At 33.9% G+C, this 23,989-nt stretch overlaps 1 protein-coding gene across 7 annotated transcripts in view; it reads right to left on the bottom strand.

Moving 5' to 3' along the window:
- Positions 1-23,989, bottom strand: part of LOC145256536 (uncharacterized) — a 106,175-nt gene that overhangs the window by 61,545 nt on the left and 20,641 nt on the right. For 2 of the 7 annotated variants that reach the window (XM_080115566.1, XM_080115567.1), the window contains exons 1-2: positions 5,132-5,446; positions 651-724 (exon numbers count right to left, since the gene is read on the bottom strand). In XM_080115566.1, the coding sequence (XP_079971692.1) occupies positions 651-724; positions 5,132-5,249 (192 nt within the window). In that variant the 5' untranslated portion in view covers positions 5,250-5,446. Of the gene's footprint in view, positions 1-650; positions 725-4,575; positions 4,677-5,131; positions 5,562-23,989 lie in introns of those variants that run through there. The other 5 variants (XM_080115568.1, XM_080115565.1, XM_080115571.1 and 2 more) reach the window with 5 other exon arrangements.

Consider the following 23,989-nt stretch of genomic DNA (forward strand, 5'->3'; position numbering starts at 1 on the left):
GTCTATATGATAAAATTTAGGGTGTTATCTTACTGAAAAAAAAGTTACTCAGAAATAATGGATTTTAATAAATGTAATTTCCTTTTAAAAAAACTTGATTTTTCGGCCATTATTGGGCGGTGCCTACTTTTAAACAAATACATTATATCCAATATTTGCTGGATTTGTAATTTTTCTAATCGTTCTAATATGAACGTGTGTAAGTCGATCACATTTCTGATAAGTGGTAACTCTTTTTACAAAACACTTTTATAAAAACAAATAAATGTGTAATGAAAATGCATTTTAAAATTGTTCCACGATAAAAATGTTCCAAAAAAGCTCAATTTGTTATTTCGAAATATTAACGCATATTTTTACAGGTTTACCGTCAGATGAGAGCGTTTTAGATGACAAGTAAAACATGATTAATTTGCATAAGTCAAAAGTAATATGTACATGAAGCTAATTGATATTATTTAAATTTAAACTTGAAATTTATATTTAAAATTAAAACAAAATTAAGTTATATTATATCAATTTTCAATGTATATGTCATATTGTATAAATTATTCCGACAATGTTTCGACTGATTAAACCTTGTCTTAGTCGGGATTTTTACAAAAACTGTGGAATATCAACGAAACTTTAATAATCAAAGCCATACTTACTTTGAGTAATTTTTCGAAACTTATCCTTATAGGGCCTTCATGATTCACTGGTTGCGTGAGAGACGCAGTAAACACTTTAAAATAAATAATCAATATAAGTATTAATAGTATTATTTAATTATTGAAAAAATAGTCATCACTAAATAAAGTCATTCGTTAATAAGTATGAGCTGGTAGGTCAGATAACAATATAATGATCGATAGTAGGAGAAATTTTGTAAAAAGGCGTCTTAACAAGAGTTTGATTACATAGCATTGAAAACGACGTTTAGTTTTAGGCACAGATAAAGAAAAATGATTGTAACTAGACGCGCATGTAATCTTTAGAAATTGGTGTAAAACATGTTTTATTAATTGTTGATGCCCAGAAACGTTACTGAATAGAGTGGACGCGGATGTCTATATATCTATTAAAGTTAAATGTCTGTCTGTGTGTGGATATGTGTGTATACATTTCCCTACTGAACCACCATGTCAATTTCAAATCTACAGACGCGAGATTTGACATAAGGCATATTCAGATTGGGGAAAATCTTTTTAATCAGTTTTCGGCCAGAAATTCGGCTGTCAAGAGGTCACAATTCAACGCTTTGACCTTTGGAAACTTTATCAAACTCCTCCGCGAATTTTGTGGCTAAACACTTGAAATTTTGCATGTAGGTTACGTGAATATGAGTTTAACCTCTTAATTTGGTCTGAGAGCAATACACTTAATATTAAGAGGTCAAAATTGGAGTCAAAGTCTGAATGAATTTGACTTCTGCGGTCTCTAGGAAATTACTCAGTTAATTTGGTCGGAACATTCGAAATTTTTCATAAAGTGTATTCAGACATACGGCAAGGTTTTAATAGAGTTTAGGCCGAAAAATAGCTTCTAAGGGGTCAAAGTTAAAAGAATTACCTTTGCCGTCTCTAGCAAACTATTAAACTAATTTTCTGTCTATAGATTTATAATTTAACACAAAGGGTATTCAGACATGCAGCACAATTTTTAATAACATTTTCGTGAAAATCTCGCTGCTAAGAGGTCAAAGTTGAAAGAGTTCCTCTTTGCAGACTCTACTAAACTTCTCCGCTGAATTTGGGTCTAAACGCCTTCTTATATATATATATATATATATATATATATATATATATATATATATATATATATATATATATATATATATACCTGTGCCACAATTATATGCAAATCGATATTTATGTTCTAACTCCGAAAGGTTTTAATGAAAATTCGTGAAACTTTGCACGTTATACGGCAACACTAATACATGCGCAGATATAAAATATTAAGCTGATCAGCGCAATAGCGATCAAACGGCAGACATTTTGGTGACTTGCAGTTTTTTCAGCATCCCAACTTTATATGTAAGATGGGACGTACAAGTGCTTTATTAAATCAAACTAAAATTATTCAGAGGTCTATAATAAGATTTCCACCTTGGAAAGTGCCAACGAATTACGCCGTGATCATCGTACAATCAAAAAATATTGTACTAACCCTCAACTTTTCAACGGACGTTCTGACAAAGGGAACACTAGTAAGAAATCATATCTGTCACGTCGAACAATGAGCAAGAGAGAAAGTTAGCCGTAACCCACTTGAAACTAACAAACAAGTTTTTGAAAATGCTGGCCTTTCTGAAGTGCCCAAATCAACTCGTTGCCGGAGCTTCGCCCTCAATTAAAGGTAATCCACAAGAAAAAGAAAATGGAGTGGGCAAGAGATTATACGAAGGTGAATTTTCAAACTGTTTGTTCACCGATTAGTGTCGAGCGACCTTTGATGGACCCGATTGGTGGAGGGGAGGATGGTACCATAATTAGGGTCTACGGCTCCAAAGGATCAGGCGTAAACAAGAAGGTGGTGTTGCGATGTTTTGGGCTGCAATGATTGGCAATGAGCTGGGAGGACAATTCAAAGTCGCAAAGAGTAAAAATGTTCGCCAAACTGTACATTGACTTCATTAAGGAACACTTGGAACCCTGGCACAAGAAGAAGAATTTGGCATTCCGGAAAAAGGTGGTATTCATGCATGATAATGCACTGTCTCATTCTGCAAGGATAACCACTAAATATTTGGAGAGAGTTTTCCTAGACATGGGAAAATAATGCGATGGCCAGCCTGTTCTCAAGATTTAAATCCTACAGAATATCTCTGAAGCGTCGTGAAACAAAACATTTACTCCAGAGGAAGGTAGTACAACTCCAAGGACGACCTCTGGAATGGTATTCTGACTGCAGCCTAAGACATTTCATCAGATGTAATCGTAAGTTTGACAAATTCAATGGACCAAAGGCGTTTTGCTCTTGTCAATAAAAATAGCAATTATATAAGTTATTGATTAGAATATTGAAGTTTTTTGTTATTTATTATTGTTGTTCTCAATTTCCAAATTATTAAAATATTTCGATGTTCTTTAAGCACTTCACCATATTTTAGCATTGGTTAGCATATAAAGTTGGCAGGCTGAAAAAAATAAAAATCACCAAAATGGCTGCCAATTGTTTATTACTGTGCAGATTAGCTTAACATTTTAGATCTGCGCTTGTGTTAGTGTTGCCATATAACGTGCTAAATTTCACAAATTCTCATTGAAACCTATCGGTGTTAGAAAAAAATATCTATCTGCATATAATTCTGGCACGGAGTATATATATATATATATACATATATATATATATATATATATATATATATATATATATATATATATATGCCGATTAAGCTACACTGAATATTCGGCGCTCCATCCACTCTAGGATTCCTCAGGCATAAGCCTGAGGAATCTTAGAGTGGATGAAACGCCGAATATTACATGTAGCTTAATCGTCATATATATTTTATAAATTACTAACTAGCTCTGCCTACGTATTGAGCACTTTTGAAGTAAATACTTAAAGTTTACGCATAAATCTAAACTTTCGTATATTAATTTTATGTGAGTAAATGAAGGAGTTATATATATATATATATATATATATATATATATATATATATATATATATATATATATATATATATATATATATATATAAGCGGAACGTCTGTGTGTGTGTCTGGTCACGACTAGGCTCCTATACGGTTGACTATTATAAAAAAACTGATCACATATAATGATAGAAGATTATCTAAACACAGAAATGGATATGTTTGATCTGGCATAATGACGATTCATTAAAATTCTTGGGTGTGCGTATGCGCCTGGTCCACAAAGTATTGAAATAAAAAATTAAAAAATAAAAAATAAACGTTTACAAGTGTTTTTGATACATAATAATACTTTGATAAGTATGTTTTAACTTAAATAGGAATGGTATAATAAAATTGTAGGGTCTGCGTTCCGCCTGGCCTCCATAGAATTGAAATAGGCACAAACTTTAATAAAGACTTGTCATATCTATCTGCGTAAGTATACTTTGATAATTATGTTTCAGTTTGAAGAATTATGGTATAATAAAATTATGGGGTGTTCGTTCGCACCTGACCGCCAAAGTTTAACACGATTTTTTAATATAGATCCACAGAATATTGTGATAAGTGTTTCCGTGTAAACAGGTATGGTATAATAAAGTATGGAGTTTATCTATTTAATTTTTACTTTCATCATATTTTGGTTTTGATACACCCCAAAATCGAACCTATCTCTTAGGGTACTTTTGCTAGTATATATATATATATATATATATATATATATATATATATATATATATAAACTTATGAACAGTACATTTTCTGTGCGAAAAAAAAGCACTGTTTGATTAGAAGTGTGTCTTACCGATTTATTCTCTTTGGTTCAGATTATTTCTTTGTTCGGTGTCCGACAAGTCGATTTTTTCATTTTTATTTTTCATTAGTTTAAGGACTTCTATAGGTATTTTTATATACTATTCCGTTATCTGATAGCTTTGCAGTGTACTTACGGATGTCTGTTTCGTTTTTGTCTTCGAGTTGTTTGGTTGTATGCATCGTCTTTATGAATTCGAATTCGTCGTCGAAAAGTAATTGTAGTTTTTAAATATCACTGCAAAAACACCACAATATTTTTAGGACAATGTGTTTGTATTTGAAACAGTCGTAAAACTTAGGCACAATATGTAAGATTTAGTAGGCCTCGTTCTATTTATACCAGGGAGAGTTTTATCTTGTGTATAGATGAGTTCCGACAACTAAAGCGCAACACAACGACTAAAATGCGATAGATCGATATATATATATATATAATTTACTACCTAGCTCTACATACGTATTGAGCACTGCCGAAGTAAATACATAAAGTGTCCGCATAAATGTATTCTCTCGTATATTAATATATGTAAGTAAACGAAGTATATATATATATATATATATATATATATAATTATAATTATATATCATTATATAGTAATAATAGTAGTAATATGTATTCATACGTGTGTGTATTGAGAGATAGACTGAAGGGAATTGGAAGAAGAAATAGTAGGAGTTTTGTTAACTTACCAAATTCACTACGGCAATATAGTTTCTGTAAATGTATTGCAGGACACTCACTATTCAAAACACCAATGATGAATGTATCAAGCAACAGTAATCGCAAAGAATTATCAATAAAAATCATCCTCTCAATTTATATTTTTTTAGCATACGAGCTTATTATTATTCTGAAGAATAAGGAAATAATAGATATTTGCTTAGAAATTTAAACTGAACACAGTTTGGTGTGTTTCACATTTTTTCTACATCACTTGCATTTGTTTAGTCTGTGTTAGATGAAAAAAAATAACTTCGTTTTCTTTAACCAAGTTAAAAATGTCCAGTTTTTAATAATTAAAAGAAATGCACATGAGTATAAAATTATATTATAAATTCCATGATTACGACAACGTGTCGATTTATATAAATGCCACGATTCCGACGTCAATTTATATAAATGTTTAATATATTGATACATTGTATGCTGATTGATGGAATTGTTACAGTTATGTAATCTTTATGAGTGCCAATGAACAATATCGACGTCTGCTCACATTTTTTATTAAATAGTTTTTAATTTGTCGTCCTTTTTCTGATACATTAACATAATCTAATGTGCCAGGAACAAATAATTATGTAACACCTGTGGTGTGCCGCGACTCTTAATATTAAAACGCTTTTAAAAATGCTGCTATTTCTTTGGTGATAACTCAGCCACTTAGAAGGTAAACACACACACATACGCAATCACAACAAGAGGATCCTTCTGAGTCTTTTTTCTATTGCTTATTCAAAAATTTAAACCTCACTAAACTTTGGTATTTCAAATTATATGTTAACAATCCCGTATATTATTAATGTATACATATATTTTGTTTCCTCGCATTTAATCAAAAACTTTGCGGATAAATGCGGCAGTTGCTGTATGGTGACTTATCCGTGCTGTGACGAAATGATCACACAAGACGAGGGGTAGCGTGCTCTTGTTCCATCAACCATGGTTGGATAGAGCTCCTAAATAATTCGTAGTTGTATTTTTCGGTCGCCACGCTGAGAACTGAACCTTCAATCTTTAGGAGAATATCACTTTTGTAATTGATTTTTCGAAGAACTCTAACCACCGTAACCGATGTAAATAAAGGGTTCCGCTCAAAATTCTCTCTAAATTCCAGAGTTTAACAGAAACATTCCCGAGTACGACAAGATACACCTGAAAAAGATCGGAGGTTACATCGATCAAAACGTTGTGAAAATCACACTCAAGATGAGAACTGTAGTCCGATAAATTCAAATAATATGAACAATCAATCCTCATCTCATAAATTCAGAAACGTCATAGTAATGGAAAAATAATATCACAGATTACCTACTATAAATGTATATAATTTATATTTTGTGCTTAGGGGCAATAACCTTCCCCGTGTCGATAAGAATGGCTTCTAAATAATTTTTAATAATCCACAAATCAAGCAATTTTTTTATTTGTTAGGAAATACTCGAAACCTTAATGTACCTCAATCAATCATTCCGTCATATTGAAAATTTCAGAAGCAAATTACATTTAGATTTGATTTTTCCAAGTACTCTAAGAACTGCGCTGTTGGCTCTTGTGTAAGGATCTGTGGTGCAGTTCTAGAACAATTTCGAATAAGCATGAAGTAAATAAAGGTTTTACTTCGAAATTCCATCCAAATTCCCGAGGAAGTGAAAATGACACTCAAGTTGAGAACAGTATTTCTATGAATTAAAATAATACGAATAACCATTTCTAATTAAAAAAATTCAGAAACGTAATTATTGAGTTATTAAGGACTTAAGGCGGTTAATATAAACTTTCTTTTGTCAGGATAAATAAAATATGGAATTTTAGCCGATAACGATTTGTTTCATTATTTAGGTTGTTAGAAAGTTTATAGAGATAGTGTTAGGTTCATGGTTGAAGATAGATGATTCAGAGTTTAATTTTGCTGAGACACCTGAGCAGTTAAACGTTCCCTTATCAAATGCAATGTTTATGGAAAAGCCGATGTTTTTAAACATAGCCCAAAATGTAATATTTAAATGGTTTTACGATTATTAAAAAATAAAGAGGATGATGAGATAAAAAAGATGGAAAATGCAAATCATTAAAACTTTATTTTTTACATAGGCATCATCACTTATCAAATAATATTTTACATTAAAACTTTATTTCATTATAGACAAATTATAATAAATTTTCTGGCATATATAAATATAGTTGAAACAAAAGGAGAAAGATACTTGAGGTGGAGTATGTCTTAATTCCACGTTTCATATCTCGTGGAAAAGATTCTCTATGTTTTATGCAGTTAATCCAATCTTTATATCCGCTAAAGATTTAAGAAAGTAAGCCAACGTCCTAGTTTTAATCTTTCTTTTTGACATCTCTCATAAGATTTTGTTTTTAACCAAGTGCAGTTTCCGTTTGCATTTATCGAGAGAGAATACGAATATTCGCAAGACATATCATCAGTAAATTTGCCAATATTTTCCTGCAGAAAATAAATTATATATATATATATATATATATATATATATATATATATATATATATATATATATATATATATATATACATATTTTTTTAGATCGGAACTTACCATGATTTGATAAGTTCCATAGTTAGGTCTTAAGCGTAACATGAAATTAAATAAAAATATGACAATATAGATGTAAATATGAATTTATCACATAAAATACAAGAAAATAAAGGATATAAACGCTCTTGGTACAAGGGTAATCTAACCCTAATGTCTCTCGTCAGCAAAGAGGAAGTAGGCGGGTTACAAATATCGGAAATGCGATGACAAGCAAAGGATGTATTAGGATTGACATGTAAGATAGACAAAGGAGATAGAAAAATACAATTAGAAAATACGGAGGCGGAATAGCATTGGTATAGCTGGGAGGTTTGGGCGAAAGGGAGCGATGAGATGGTTAAAAATTGATGATAACCTAGTTGTAGAATGTAGATAGGCTGTATTAAATCAAAAGACGGTAGAAGATTGTGACAGTTTTCAAACATACAGCAGTGGTAAAATATAATAATGCTATTGCATTCGATTAATAAATAGTATGGAAATAGAATACAGACAAACGAACGATAAAAACACATAAAGATTTATATATATATATATATATATATATATATATATATATATATATATATATATATATACATTGGGCATACTACTACAACGTTTCCCGGATCGTCACGTATTTTAGCTACTATATATCAACATTTAATAAAAGAACACAACTGTCCCCTCCAAGCTTAGAAAAATTCTAGTAAACAACACAAAAATTATACAACATAAAAATAATCTTTAAAAAAATGAAATATTCCTGAAGCGTCATATATTAGAACTAAAGAATATTGCATTTACGAAAAGCAACAACCTGTTTAAGTGTCTGGCGTAGCGGGTAATGGATGTACTTTGCAAATAGTGCTCACTAACTTGCTGATTTTAGTACTCTAATTTTAAATTCACCTATATTTTTATCAAATTCTCATCGGCATTATATATTGTAACTTACAATCACCTAACGCAGTGTAACGTACATTTTACTTCTCACTTTTTAATTTCCATTTTTGCTGTCTTTATATATAAAGGAGTAGCGTTCGTGTGCGTGTTTGTTTGTGTGTACAACTGCCAATGATCAAAGAAATATAAAGGGCATATGTGTGTAAACCTCTCCTGGTCAAGAAATATTAATGCCCATGATAGGATACTTCAGTCAAGGAGACATTATATTTTATGCGTAATTTCTATATATAGCATTCTTCAATCGATATATTCATTGATTGAGTTACGGTCATTAGTATATCACATTACATTAAATCTATTGAAATAATTAGCTCGATGATATTACTCATTCTGCATAAGAGCCCCATTTCAATTGTATTATTCAAAAATATAATTTAAAATTTAATTATTTAGTTTATTTTCATTTCAGTTTATATTTGATTTAACTTAGTTTATCTGACATCTGAAATCGTTTAATTTTCAAACCAAAAAACCAAAGGGAAATTGATAGTTTTATTCTTTATTATTTTTATTTTTAATTCGGAGGTAATTTTTTCGCTTATTCTTAATTTTTAAGTAATCTGTTTTTGTTTTTTTTGTTATTGTGGGGCTTACCCGTTTCTTACACTGTATTTAGTAGTTTTCTTTGGTTATGTAAACGATTTTAAAAACTTCTGCTCCAGAATACATCATTTTTCCTTACTTTCAACGCCAGTGCCCGGAGGAAGGGGGTATGGGGGTAGAGAAAAATAATTAAAACTAATGTCATTTACTTGCATCCCCACGACTGCAGAGTTAGTCAGACACAGGGCAAATTTTCTATGTGAGCAAAATCCATCATCGCATGCATTATAGGCTCCTTTTTATACATAGGCATAACCACTTATCAAGGCCCAGAGGCCACTCGGGTATAAGGATTAAAGAGTGTACAGTAAAAATTGGGCAATATAGTAACACTTAGTAATGGGGATTCGATAAATTTGTTAACTTATATCGAACGACCCATCAAAAACTTGTTTACATTAGACTTGAAGTCCCATCGAAAACAACCTGCCATGATCTACAGACAATGGCATAAAATTCTTGGACACTGCAATATTCCTGATATCAAAAAGTTGTCGACTGTAGTTGATGAAATGAAAATACAAACACCAAAAACTTCAACTGCGACGTCTGTACGCAAGGGAAAATGACAAACTATCAAAGCAAGATACCAGACAAGAAGGCCAAAAAATCCTATCAATGGTGCATTGTGACTTGAACGGTCCCGTGGAACCGATGGCCAGAGAACATTATAGTTATGTGTTGAATTTCGTAGATGACCATTCAGGTTTAATAATGGTTTACTTTTTAAAGAACAAATCTGATACCCTGCTAGCAACTAAAAAATATTTAGCCGACATGGCTCCCTACGGTGAAATAAAGTGTATTCGCTCTGACAACGGTAGGAAATTCACCAATAAAGACTTTGAACTTTTACTAATTAACCATCATATCAAGCCTGAAAAATCAGCTCCCAGATCGCCACACCAAAACGGGACTGATGAAAGAGCTTGGCGGACACGTTTTGAAATGGCAAGATGCCTACTCATTGAATTAAAACTCCCAAAAAACCTTTGGACGTACGCCCTTATTGCGGCAACCTATATACGCAACAGGTGTTTTAACAAAACACTATTGGAAACTCCATGTGCATCTTTCTGTGCTAAAAAAAACAAATTTAAGCAGAATGCATATATTTGGTTGAACTTGCTTCGCATATATAGATAAAAAGAGTAAATTGAATATTAAAGCCGACAGAGGTATATTTCTTGGATATAATAAAAACAGTCCAGCCAATTTAGTATTTTTCCCAGAGAAAAATAAAATAAAAAGAATCCGATGTGTAAAATTCACAGACACGTTTAATTTTACAGACGAAACCCCGTCATATGAAGAAGATGAAATTATATTTCCTTAAATAATTAAAACAAACGAATACAGTAAAAATAACGGAGACAAGAGTGTCCATGATGATGATGATGATGATGATGATGATGATGATGATGATGATGATGATGATGAAGAAGTCGAAGGATATCCCAAAAGAAATAGAAGACGACCCGATTTTTTGTGGTCGACAATATAAAAGATTATCAAATCGACTATTGCTATTCAATGGAAAATGCGCCAAAAAGCTTTAACGAAGCAATTAATTCAGAACATTGTGATGAATGGAAAAATGTGATGAAAAAAGAAATCAAATTGTGACATAATGTTAACCGATGTTAAGAAGAAATTAAGTAAAAGATTCAAAATGACCGATCTTGGCAAAATATCCTGGTTTTGGGGGATAGAATTTACTCAAAGCAAAGGACTTGTTACGATGACTCAATCGAGATAAATCGACAAAATACTATTAAAATTTGGAATTGGAGAGTGCAAGAAACGCTCTACACCGGTCGAAAATGATATTAATAAAAAAATATACACACAGAATCTGAAATAATAAATGACAAACAATACCGCGAAATTATAGGTAGTCTTATATATTTAATGACTGTAACCAGGCCCGACATATGCTATGCAGTAAGAAAACTGTCACAAAAATTATCACGACCGACAATGAAGGATTAAAACAGAGCTAAACAAGTCCTGCGTTATTTAAAAGGAACTAAAGAACAGAAGTTAGTATTTAAAAAATCAAGAAACCCCCTAACATTAGAAGGATTTTCGGATTCAGACTGGGGAAACGACGAAGATCGCAAGAGTATATCTGGATATTGTTTCAGACTCTCAGAAAATGGGGCTATTATTTCATGGAAATCTAAAAAGCAACAGATTATATCTCTCTACGTGTGAAGCAGAATTTATCGCGATCACACACACGACCCAGGAAGCACTCTACCTTACAAATATCCTAAAGACTATTTTAGAGCCAGAATTAACTAAAAGCCCCGTAGTAATTAATTGTGATAATCAAGCCAGTATAGTCTTAGCACAGAACACGATAATCAACCAAAGATCTAAGCATATAGATATAAAATACCATTTCATAAAAAAACGAGGTGAAAAAGGAATCCATTATTTTGAATTACATATCATCAGAACAAAATATCGCTGACGTATTCACAAAACCGGCAACAAGAATAAAGTTACAGCGTTTTTTCTCAAAACTTGTTGGGGGATTCGACTGAATAAGACTCCGACACCAGCTAAAACCTCCGACTCCGAAAACCTGATTATACGGAATAATTACACTGTTAAAGTAAAGTACAAAAGGCATGATATATCGTTTTATACATATACATATACATACATATATATATATATATATATATAGAGAGAGAGAGAGAGAGAGAGAGAAGGGGAGAGAGAAAATAGGTGATGAGCGTTTTGTTTATTTACCAATATCCTTGTTGCCATACAGGTCCTGTAAATGTATAATCGGACAGTTCTTACATAAAACACCCATTATTAATGTCTCAAACAACATTAATCGCCAACAGATGCCAGCAAAGAGCATGTGGTCAATGTATATGCATTGCTTTTTGTAGACGTGCAGATTATGAAAGTTTTCTTTTCTAGCAACTTTCTTTTTATCCGGTAGGTGTCTATCGAAAATTGATCTAATTTTTCTGGCAATCATAATTTCTGCAGGGGATGAATTTACATCATTGTTTGGATTTGGTGTTACTTCGTAGATAAGGAAATAATAAAAGCAGCAAACTCAGAGAATCTTGATTCTCTCTATTTTTAGGTGAGAGAATAGAAAACATTTAGCTTACTTAAAACAAAAGAAAACAATGATCACTTGTCAGATTAAAATGAATTCCACGTGTGCGCACAATTTTAATTTAAATAATCTAATTATAATTTATATAAACCGATTTTGACGTGTGTATTAATAACTGAATACGTGTCTAGATTAGTGTGTTGATAAAACTTTAACATTTCAGTGCGAATATCAATAAACGAAAGCATCTTATTGTATAGGAAAAATTAAGTTGTTTTCAAAATATGTAGTAGATTCGAAATTTGTGAGGTGAACGACCATAGGGAATTAACCATTTTTTTCTTTAATAATTCAGTTTACCTTGTTTCATTCTTTGCTTTTACAGTTCTTTCTAAGTGAGTAAAAAAGAAAGTTACCCTTAGACAGAAGTGAGCGTGACACTCTTTAAAAAAACGCAAAAAAATAAAAAGACTGGCTTAAATAGTTACTCTTTTTCTTCACGCCCAAATGCAATGATACCATTTGAACAGGAACCTATTTACTTCATACTAGGGGCGTGCAATAAGTAATGCCCCTGACCCACTTCCCATAGTAGTAGAGCAACGAAACTTGGCACAATTATTAGTCTTTCTTAACATAAGAACCACCCAGGGTTATGCATTTCTCCCATCGTTTGATCAAGGTCAGGAGAGTAGGGGGGATGGGGAGGATTTCATAAAACCACGCCCGTGCTTCTGATCTGGCGACATGCGAGTTGTGGACCGGAGCGTTGTCCTGCAGGAGGAAGATACCTTTGCTGATCTTGCCCCACTTTTGATTTTGATAGCTTCCCTTAATTTCCTCAAAGGTGAAGCATAATAGACTCCTGTAATTGTGGTACCCTTTGCCAGGAAATCTGTCATCACTACTCCGTCCTGATCCCAGAAGACATTGAGCATGACCTTGCCAGCGAAGGGATACACCCCTGCTTTTTTTGGAGATGGTGAGTCGAAGTGCTTCCACTGCATTGACTGGGCTTTGGTCTCTGGATCATAGTGATGGGCCTAGGTTTCATCCTGTTTAATCAGTTTTGTGAAAAACTTTGACTCATCTTCTTGGCACATCTCCAAATTCATCCTCGAGCACTCGACGCGTTCTCGCTTCTGGAATGGTGTGAGTAACCTGGGAATCCATCTGACAGACACGTTATGCATATGTAAATGGTAATGAATGATAGTTTCTACAGACCCTGTACTAATCTTGACATCTTGGGCTATTTGGCGAATAGTAATGCGCCGATCTTCCAAAATGGCAGCCTCAACTTGACGGACAGATGCCTCATTTATGGCAGAAGGGGGGCGACCAGGTCTGGGAGCTGTTTCCACAGACTTCTGGCCACGTTTGAATTCACGATGCCAGCTTTTTCCAAGGTTATATGATGGGGCATTATCACCATAAGTTTCTTTTATTTCATCAAAAGTCTCCGGTTGTGTGCCTTTTTTCAAATAAAAAACAGATCAATTTCACACTTAACTCAGTTCAAACACCAATTATATCAGAGTTGGAATTCGCCACATGACTCGTGGAGATATAAATCATTGCACATGCAAAATTTCAGCTAGATCAGACAACTGGAAGTGGGTCGGGAATTACTTATTGCACGCTCCTCGTAAATTTCGACCAATAGAAATTATTTAAAACTCCAAAAGTAACACATCTATGCCAAATTAACCAAATCCATATGAACAAAGAATTTGCCATCCAGTTCATCCGACTCTTAATATAAAAAAAAACAAAGAAAGAGCAATTGCATATCAAGTAAACCTTGTTGCTCCTCAGTAACAACTTGTGACTACTTCATAATGTCACGCGATATTCACCTACGATGAAATAAAAACGGGACGAGTGTTTGATATAACATTACATCTCTATGAGTGTGATTCCGTCAAGTAACGTAGAAGAATGAACCCAACAATTATCCGTACCTAACTGTCTGGTCTCGTTGGTTTCCAGCTATTTTCTTCTCATACCCGCCTACTCTTGCTTCCTTGACTCCAATCTCTCCAGTCGCTATCGCTGAATCTTCCCGCCGCCACTCGTCGTCCACAGTTCGATAATCATGACGGTTGGTTACATTTAAAGTCAACTCTCAATTTTTGGAAATTAACTCTTGATATATTAAGCTCTAGCCCCGTCCTTTGTTCCCGTCGTCGATACACCTTTCATGTAACATTTGTGTACCATTTGGAAATACCTATCATTCTCGTTTTTCTAAAAAGACTAACATAAATTTCTATACTTTTATTCTACTAATCAATTATTTTCTCTTATCCTTATGTGAAGCAGTTTCCTAAGGTGGCCAGACATTCTTTATTGCAGTAATTAAAGTGAAACAAATACAATAAACTCAGTTAATGAAACTTTAATTGCGGTGAATTCCTTAATATAATAGAAATCAGTTTAGTGAATAAGCATTCTAGAAATGATGTAAATAAATGCCAATTAATTTCATGACATCGCTAGTATCAAGACCAAATATACAGACAGAAAAAATTGTGGACAAACTTTAAAAAGATATGAAGAAAAATCAAATACAGGAAATATTTGGCATTTTGTGTTAGTATGTAGAATCCCGCCAACCGGGATACGACGATGAGTTAATTCCTCCCAATGCAATAAAAATATGCTTTGTATCCAATAGGATATGATCTAATCCTGCAAAAGTAATTACTAATTAGAAAACCAGACTTTGTAAATTAGTAAAGAAAAATCGTGCAAAAAGCATTAGAATGAATTGCGCCACGTCAGTCTCATTGAAGTTATGTATGTATTACGCATTTGAAATTGACTTTGCTAATAAAGATATCTCACAACTCGGATGAGCAATACAAAAAAAAGAGAGATAGAAGACTTTAAAAAAAATGAATCAATTTTTTACAGATTATAAAAAAGGAAAAGTAAAGGCTTAATCTTTTCTCAGAGACAATAAATATAAGAATATTATCGGTTGTTATAAGCCATAAATAAGAACAGGTAGAATAGCGCGAATGACATCGACATACGCCACAAGCCTAAGCTAAAATCAAATTTTTTCAGCCTTATATTAATCCAACACTATTTCACAAATCTCCTTTTCTAGTAATTCAATCAAGAATTTCTTAAATGAGATTCTAGAGTTTTTTCGTATGCCCACTTTTATTGATAGTATTCCTTGTGAGAACTCAGTGCATGTAGATCATGATTGTGCTTTAAAAATATAATCACAAATCTGCCGGTGGATTTGCCTTGTCTAGCTTTTGGGGGTTTGGGAGAGCCAGTAAACTTCAACTAGGAACTCTGGCTGTTGACCTCTTGTTCTCTAGGTCAAATCAGTGCATCCAGTGTTCATCACAGGTATCACAGAATCAAGAACTTCCTGATCTGAACTAATCAGCTCGACAATATTGCTGTTGTCATGACAACGTCTTCCCTTCTGTTCTTTGCTAATCATTCGTAGGCCGAACTTCGTGGAAATCTTTCACATCTACAGTTCTTTACACGTTGTGTACTTATTGTTTGTATAGACCCAGGACGGACTATGGAATTCTATATTTCCTCAATAAATTCTGTCCTGACTCCATTACTCTTTCTACAACTCTCATTAATTCTAACCGTTTCCTTGCATTCATTATATCTTTTATGCTACTCAAAAACGGGTGCCCGATAGAAGCAAAATGATGCAAAAGCAACCTTTAGTAGAGTGCATTCCAATTCCTGTTGTATCTGTTCATTGTATCCAGAAATCATAAAGAATAATCAGTCCTCTCATAAGATGTATAGAAATCACATATTGAATTTTCAAGAGTCTGCGACTATTTTTAATGTCCGTACAAAAAAGCCTGAAAACTTTTTCACAGTACCTCATATACTGACTGTATTCCCTGACCATATATACTAGGTACTGTACAAGGCAAAATAGATTATAGCAGTTGTCCGAAATATATCAAAAGTCGTTGATAGGTTTTGGGACGATGTTCTTCTCATAAAAGTTGAGGCAAATGCTGTTACTGAAAGAATAATTAACTTACGAAAATACTTTTTAGATAAGAGAAACCCCCATGTTTTATATATATATATATATATATATATATATGTGTGTGTGTGTGTGTGTGTGTGTGTGTGTGTGTGTGTGTGTATGTGTGTGTGCGTGTGTGTGTGTGTGTAAGTGTGTGATAGAATTGTCTCTGATTTAAATAAATATATTTGCTAATGGCATTGCGCTCTATAGCAGACTCAAGTGGAAAACGAATGAACATATGTTTAAGGAAATGACTGAAATTGTGAAAAAAAAGGCCGAGCATTAATAATAACATGCTGCCAAGACGTTTGTCATTTAATTTAATAAGCACTGATATTTATTCAAGCTCTTCGGCTTAAATACAATTCAATTCAAGCAATCAATCGCTGTCAATAGTCCTGTTGTTATAACTTACATCGGTAGAGAACAATAGTCTTATAGCAAGGCATCTCCAATTTCACACGTTGAACATTGTCTTATTTTTACACATGATAGAAGGCCTCTATTGTCGCTCTTGGGATTTGTACACAACTGGCTAACTAGTAAAACGGTGTTCATCAAACGGAATTTTACTCATGTCGTCTTTTCTATTGCGACAATTTTACTGTATATATATATATATATATATATATATATATATTTATATATATATTATTTTACTGTTAACCCTATATATATATATATATATATATATATATATATATATATATATATAATTATTAAGGGGAAAAACATTCGTAAAATAACACTGCATATATTATGGGAAAGAGAAGGAAAATATACACAAAAGAGAGAGAGGGGGGTAAGAAATGTATACATATTTATGTATAGACATATATATCTTGTAATAGTATCTGTCTACAAATCATCTAAAAGTAGAAAAGGGCTTGAGTCGTACCATGGTGACACATTCGAGAGTTCTCAAATACTAGAAAAAGAATTGAAAAACCCTCGTCGGATTATCCCACGAATGTTGTCCAATCCCAGAATTTAATTATTGTTGGTATGCTTCATGAGAATTTTACTTTTTAAATAAAGTAATACATTCATTACAAATTCCTCACTGATGATGAAATTGTATCCAATGTTTAACATATTATTTAAAATAAAAAAAAATACTGCGGTATTCCAATAGATTACAAAACATACGACATAATTCATCAACAATCTTCTTTAGATTATTTGTTTAATTTACCATAATTTCCAAAGATGATACAATAAGTTTTCAACGGACAGATGTAATCAATGATTTGTGAAACTTTATTGTTAAGTGCGTAACAAACTCGCCTTCAAAAGATTTATTGTATGTTAACGTTAAGTGTGTGTTAAACTGAATATAACATGACATTTACAAAGATCATCAACTGATGACATTTTCCCACGGCATTGGCGAAATTTAATGGAAACTACAAAACATCTCCAATGAATTGGATCTTAGAAAATATTTTGTTTGAATATTTTATAAAATATTCTCTTTGAATATTTTATAAGATTCAATTCATAAACACTCCACCGTTAAAATGAGTCAAAATGAATGACGTGTACAAAACAATGTAAGCGTGTATCGAACTATATCCGACGCGTAACATTAAATGTTTAGACAATGCGGTAATAAAAATCAATCCAAATTTCCTGCTTAATATGATTAAAAAGTAAATGTTTTTATTATTCATTCTTATATTGCAACCCACACCGATTAGATTTATTAAAGGTGTGTCTTGTTGCAAAATAACAGCAAATTGATGATTTGGCTAGCTATGTACGCTTACATTCAGAGTGAGATGTGATTCAACTTTATTTGGATATAGATGAAGTTCCTCGACTTGATTGAAGCTCGGTTAGAGAAGACTTTCACGACTGGGCATGCACTGCGTATGTAAAGCTTATACAAGTGAAGTACATAGCAAGATACGTGGAAGTATAGGTCACTAAAATTCGACAACTTGCAGGAATAACTGGAATCATGGGGAAAGCGATCAATACTGCATTGAGCTAAGGTATAAACACGCGATGCGGCTGAGGATACTTTTTCTTTACATAGACGTCACCACTTATCAAGGCCGATAGGCCACTCAAGGATAAAGGTTAAAGAGTGTAGAGTAGTCAAAAGGACAATATAGTAATCGATAGTAATGGAAGTTCGGTAAATTTGTTAACTTAAGTGGAACGGCTCATCAGAAACTTGTTCACGTTGGACTTGAAGACAACCATATTATAGAAAGCAGGAAAACGGAAGACAATTCCACAGGCGTGCAGTTCTAAGAAAGAAGCTTTGATCATGGAATCTATGTTTAGGTTTAGGTACAGATAAAGAGTGGGGAAAATTATTGATAATGTTTTCAGCTAGTCTAGTGTTTCTTGTGAAAGTTTGGCGAGGGGGGACCATAGATTGAAGCTCAGTTGAACACTATCCATGAAAATAACGATAAAGCAGAGACAAACTCGCAACATCTCTTCTGTGAGACAGAGGTTGCAGCGAAGAGAAAAGGACATCTTCCACCAGGCCACGAAGTCTATTTTGAACCCTATCAAGGCAGGACAAGTCTCTTCTAGCAGCTCCTGCCCATATGTGGCAACAGAACTGCATACTTGGACGTATCTGGCTCTTATATAGATAGAGAATTGCATCAGCAGTGAGATATCTACTGGATCGATAGAAGGATCCGACCATTTTTCCAGCGGCCTTGGCAACAGATTTGATGTACGTATTCCATTTAAGATCAGATTACTGTTGAAACCACGCAGCTACCCAGCCACGCAACCACGTAGCCACTTCGAACTGAGGTCAAAGTTGCACAACCAATCCCCGAAAAATTATCATCTGTTATTGATGCTGTGGCCAAGGCTATATAGCTAAATACTGCGCAACAGCATTGCCCGATGGTACAAGCGTGTAAACGTCCTGACCTATATTATGATGTTTTAAGTGCAACGAGATCAGTCGCTTTGTGACAGTATGTCAGGAAAAGGCAACAGAAAAAAAAACCTTCGGCACCAGTATATTTCCCATGCAAGTGAACAACGAGACGCATCCAGTCATTGTTAACGGACAAAAATGCATCGCCTTATTTAACACCGGCTGTTCTAAAACACTGATAGATAGGCGGTATGCCATCGATGTGAGCTTCAAGCTCTTAAAGTGATAATCGCACATAAAAAGGTTATGAGATGTTGTCGGATCATCCAAGTGGAGCACACAGTGCGCAGACTGTGCCCTATGTCGACTGGAAGTCTTCGTTGTCTAAGGAAAACTGTTATGCGTAAAACTTTTCCTGTGAGTTGATTTTTAGTCCAGTGCATATTCATTAATCTGATGGAAAACGTAGTTAATTGTGCTGCGAGTAACATCTTTATGCCAGCTTCATTGCATGGAGATTGTTTAAACCCCCTAGCAACTAATTAATAGGGTATCATAGTGCCCCGTGGCTAAGTCTATTCGGACCGAATATGAAAAAGAACTACATTTATGGCTGAAAAAATATGGTTGGTGCTATATCGAGAAGAAAAGTTTGGTGCAACTAAAACCTTAATTCCGTTAATGACGGTGGTGCAGACGAATAAAAAGAAAGTGAGAATTGCGATGAACTACATGTTGAGTAATTTACGACAAACACATGTGTCTGCACAGAAATTGTGAGAATGTCGGTATAAAGGCTCTGATGTTGCCATATTCGACCTGAAGAAGTCATACCTTCGTGTGCTCATAGACAAATCACTGTGGTTATTTCAGAGGTGACGTTAAAAGGGCAAATATATAGCGTCACAATATATATTGAGTTTGGCAGTAAAATAATGCGATAAATTAAGAATAGACACGTAAATTGAACAATCCACGTTATCGTATATTTTCCTTAATTTAATATATAGACGATATTTTCCTTAATTTACGTCTCACATTAGCGGATCGAGTGAAGAAACATTTGGCAAAATTCGAACTGGCCTGTATGTCTTTAAAGCGATTAAATAGAGAACGAAATGCATGGCTGGGTGACTACTATTGATACAAGCAACGTAATTTATGTGTAAATTGAAGTGATTTTACGGTTTGTGTGGACGCAAGCAAATTACCACTGGGGTCGTGCTAGAGGCTAACGGAAAAGCAATCAAGGATGAGAGCTGGTTGCGCCCAGCTAATAATGTGTGACACATTAACTCAATAAAAGATTCGGCAGATTCAACGATGGACAACAGATGGTCTGACATAAATAAGTAGTTAAAGTGTAAGGGTTATCAGTATATATAGCAGTAGTTTAGTCAGACAACAACAAAGCTAATGTATTTACTGCTGCGCAGTAAAATATACTTGCGCTGTCATTAAAAAATCACAATAGAGTGGATATACCGGTATAAATCGCATAATAAACTTTATTAAACGAAAGGACCCGACCGTTTCGAAAAAATGAGGCGTATCAAACTATCATGAGCCTGTACACTGGTATGCCATTGGAAATCATATTTTACAAGCGAAGTCTACAAATCCAAATATAAACTAGCATTTACCAGCTAACGGTTTCAATAGTTCCTGCAAGACTGGGTGCGTCTTCGATTATGCTTTGCCTATGGTGGTGATCTTGAGTGCAACCATAGACGCGTGAAAACGATTGCGGCTGGGAAATTTGTATAAACTGATAACAATACAGTTTTTCAACACTACGAGGCCATGCAATGCTATATGATCCTACGACGTCCGCATAGAAGATTAATGACAAATCTGCATGATGCTCAAGTTAAAGACGCTTTGGGGGTAAGAACCCTTCGCAGTAAGTGTACGATAGGACAGACGACTGTATAAAACAGTCGGCACTCAGTCATGGTCGATGGAATCACTTATCATATAAAGAATTAGTGCTTTTATCGGGAAGCTCGCATACAATTCGATACCACTAGTGGATCGTTAGAAAAACAGAAGAACGGAACAAGTCAGGATTGGTATCGATAGACGATACTTTCATCAATAAAAGCTCAGACACCCGGTGATTACAGCGATGATAGACATTCTGACGATGATGACAATGTTTATAGGCAACCCAAAATAATCTAAGTCGTAATTCGAGGAGCGCTCGAACAAAGAGACCCGAACTATTTGTGATGATAACTGTGTGATGCTTATTGATACACATATGCCGTTACAGCTGAGAGAGATGGAACGGGCGGTGAAGATTATAGTTTAAGTCATGAATTTTAAAATGAATATTTATTATTTTAAAATCTTAATTTCATTCAGCAACAATTCAATAGCGAAATATGTGAATACATCAGTCAATAAGAGGTGAATGAGAAAATGAGAATTTACTACGAGCGGATGATCAACATCAAAAGGAAGTGAGGATATCCACAATTACAGTATGCATCTTAGTGAAATTCAAAATTTATTTATATAGTCCTAGTAATATGCTAGGAATATAATAGACATTGTTTGGATACAAATGAAAGGTTAAGCTTGCACAGTAATTCTATAAAAGGCTAAAAGCTCAAAGAATAAATATGCGATTTAACAAAGATTGAATTAGCTAAGGAAAGAGCTGACAACTGCATAGGACAACGAGATTAGAACGACTTTCATTTAGGATGCGAAAGACACCAGATAAATATAGACGATGTTGATAAAAAGACGAAAGGAAAATCCATATAATAAACGAATGCAGAAAATAAGGCCAACAAAATACAAGAACACATATTATCGCATGGGAAGGACAGTGAACTGAGAGCTATGCAGACGACTGCATATCCACCACTCAGACAAATGGTTAAAACAAAAGCTGGAGACTATACTGGAAAATAAGAATAAAAACACAAAATATTCGGGATATGGAAGTACAAACAGATAAACCTATCCAAGCCAGAAGTCTGGACAACATAATAGTCAACAAGAAAAAATAATCTGCAAAACTCTCAGATTTTTCTGTTACACATTTCTGCAGAGTGAACAACAAAGAATTTGGAAACAGGACTAAGAAAAATAAGAATCAAGGGGACGGCTAAGACTATGCAACGAATAGTGATGCGCAAAACAGGGGAAATCTTTAAAACAACTTGAATGCGGAACTTGATAAAAATAACAATCATCAACCGGGGATGTAGAAAATTCAAGTGGAGTTAAAAAAAAATAAAATCAAGAAAACTGAAGGTGAGAAGTGTTTAAGTACAAGCTCCCCGTCTCATCTTACCCTTCTCCTCCCATTTCTCCACCTTCTCCATCTGTCTTGCCTTCTCGCCGCCACCAGCAAATATAAAAGGAAAATCATCACAAGACCATGAGCGTAAACGACTAATCGATTGTAATGATAGAATGAGTGGAGAGTATTTGAAATCTGGTCAAGGTCAAATGTCAAGGGCATAGCCTATGTATATATACTCACTCATCAATGCACCGATTATGATTACATCACTGGATTGATTATGATCAAACCTAGTATGCTGATGGTCCCGCACTAATGGATGGCTCACACCAATTCTCAAGGCTAAGATCAAAAGTGAAGATAATATTTTATCTACATACATGAGCAAAATAAATGGACCAAGAGTGAAAGAAGAAAGAAATTGATTTTGCAATATATTTTCATGATTTATTTTTAATTTTAACTGAAAATTTCTATTTTGCAGATCATTATTATTATAGCATAGAATAATAAGTTGAAAAATGAATCCTAAAAAAGGTAGAACTGCATCTTGTCGAGGATATAAAAAACCCAATTGCAGGATTAAGGCAGTCCAAAATGACGTAGAAACAGATTTTTAATAGTTCAAACTCGAATGCTTGGTAAAAAGAGAAAGCTGGATCTGGTCGCCCTAGAGCATTCATTTTGAAGGACGACCACAGGCTTAAATTAAATGTTTTGAAAGACCAAAAGAAAACTTCTGTTGACCATAGCAATGAATTCAAAACAGGGGCTGGAAATTCTCTTTCCAGATCTACAATATCTAGACGAATGAAATTATTGGGATTTTCTTCTAAAAGGTGTGCAAAGAAGTCCTTTTTATCTAAGAACATCGGTGATAGAAAGAGATTTTTCTCGTGTTATAGCAAAAACAGATACAGACTGGTTTAACATTGTTTTCTGGTCAGATAAATTAGGATGTTGTCTTGTTATTGATGCTCCCGATGCTCTTGAATGGTGCAATCAAAGAACTGGAGAAAGATTTTCACCAGGTTGCATAAAAACGACAGTAACACACGGAAATGGAGGGATAATGGTATGGGTAAATGTTACTGCAGCAGGAGTTGAGGAACTTATTATATGTGAGAAGTCAATCAATGCAAATGAATACATTCGAATATTAGAAACAGGACTGTTTCCAAGTATCCAGAAGCTGTGAATATCTCAGAACATTATTTTTCAACTCGATAATGCCTCTGCACACACCGCTATAGTCACACAAATGGTTTTCTGATTATTGATTAAATATGATATTTTTGCCAGGTCAAAGCCCCGATTTAAACCCAATCGAGATTATTTGGTCCATAATATCTCATGCATTGTATGAAAGAACTTTTTCGAACAATGACAAACTGTGTGAAGCTGTGCAAAGCGAATGATGGAATAGCATCTCCTTATAACAGTGTTCCAGTTTGGTTGGGAGCATAT

Source organism: Euprymna scolopes, chromosome 32 (genome assembly GCF_053919585.1).
Source record: "Euprymna scolopes isolate OS-2025 chromosome 32, ASM5391958v1, whole genome shotgun sequence".
In the NCBI taxonomy this organism is placed as follows: Eukaryota; Metazoa; Mollusca; class Cephalopoda; order Sepiida; family Sepiolidae; genus Euprymna; species Euprymna scolopes.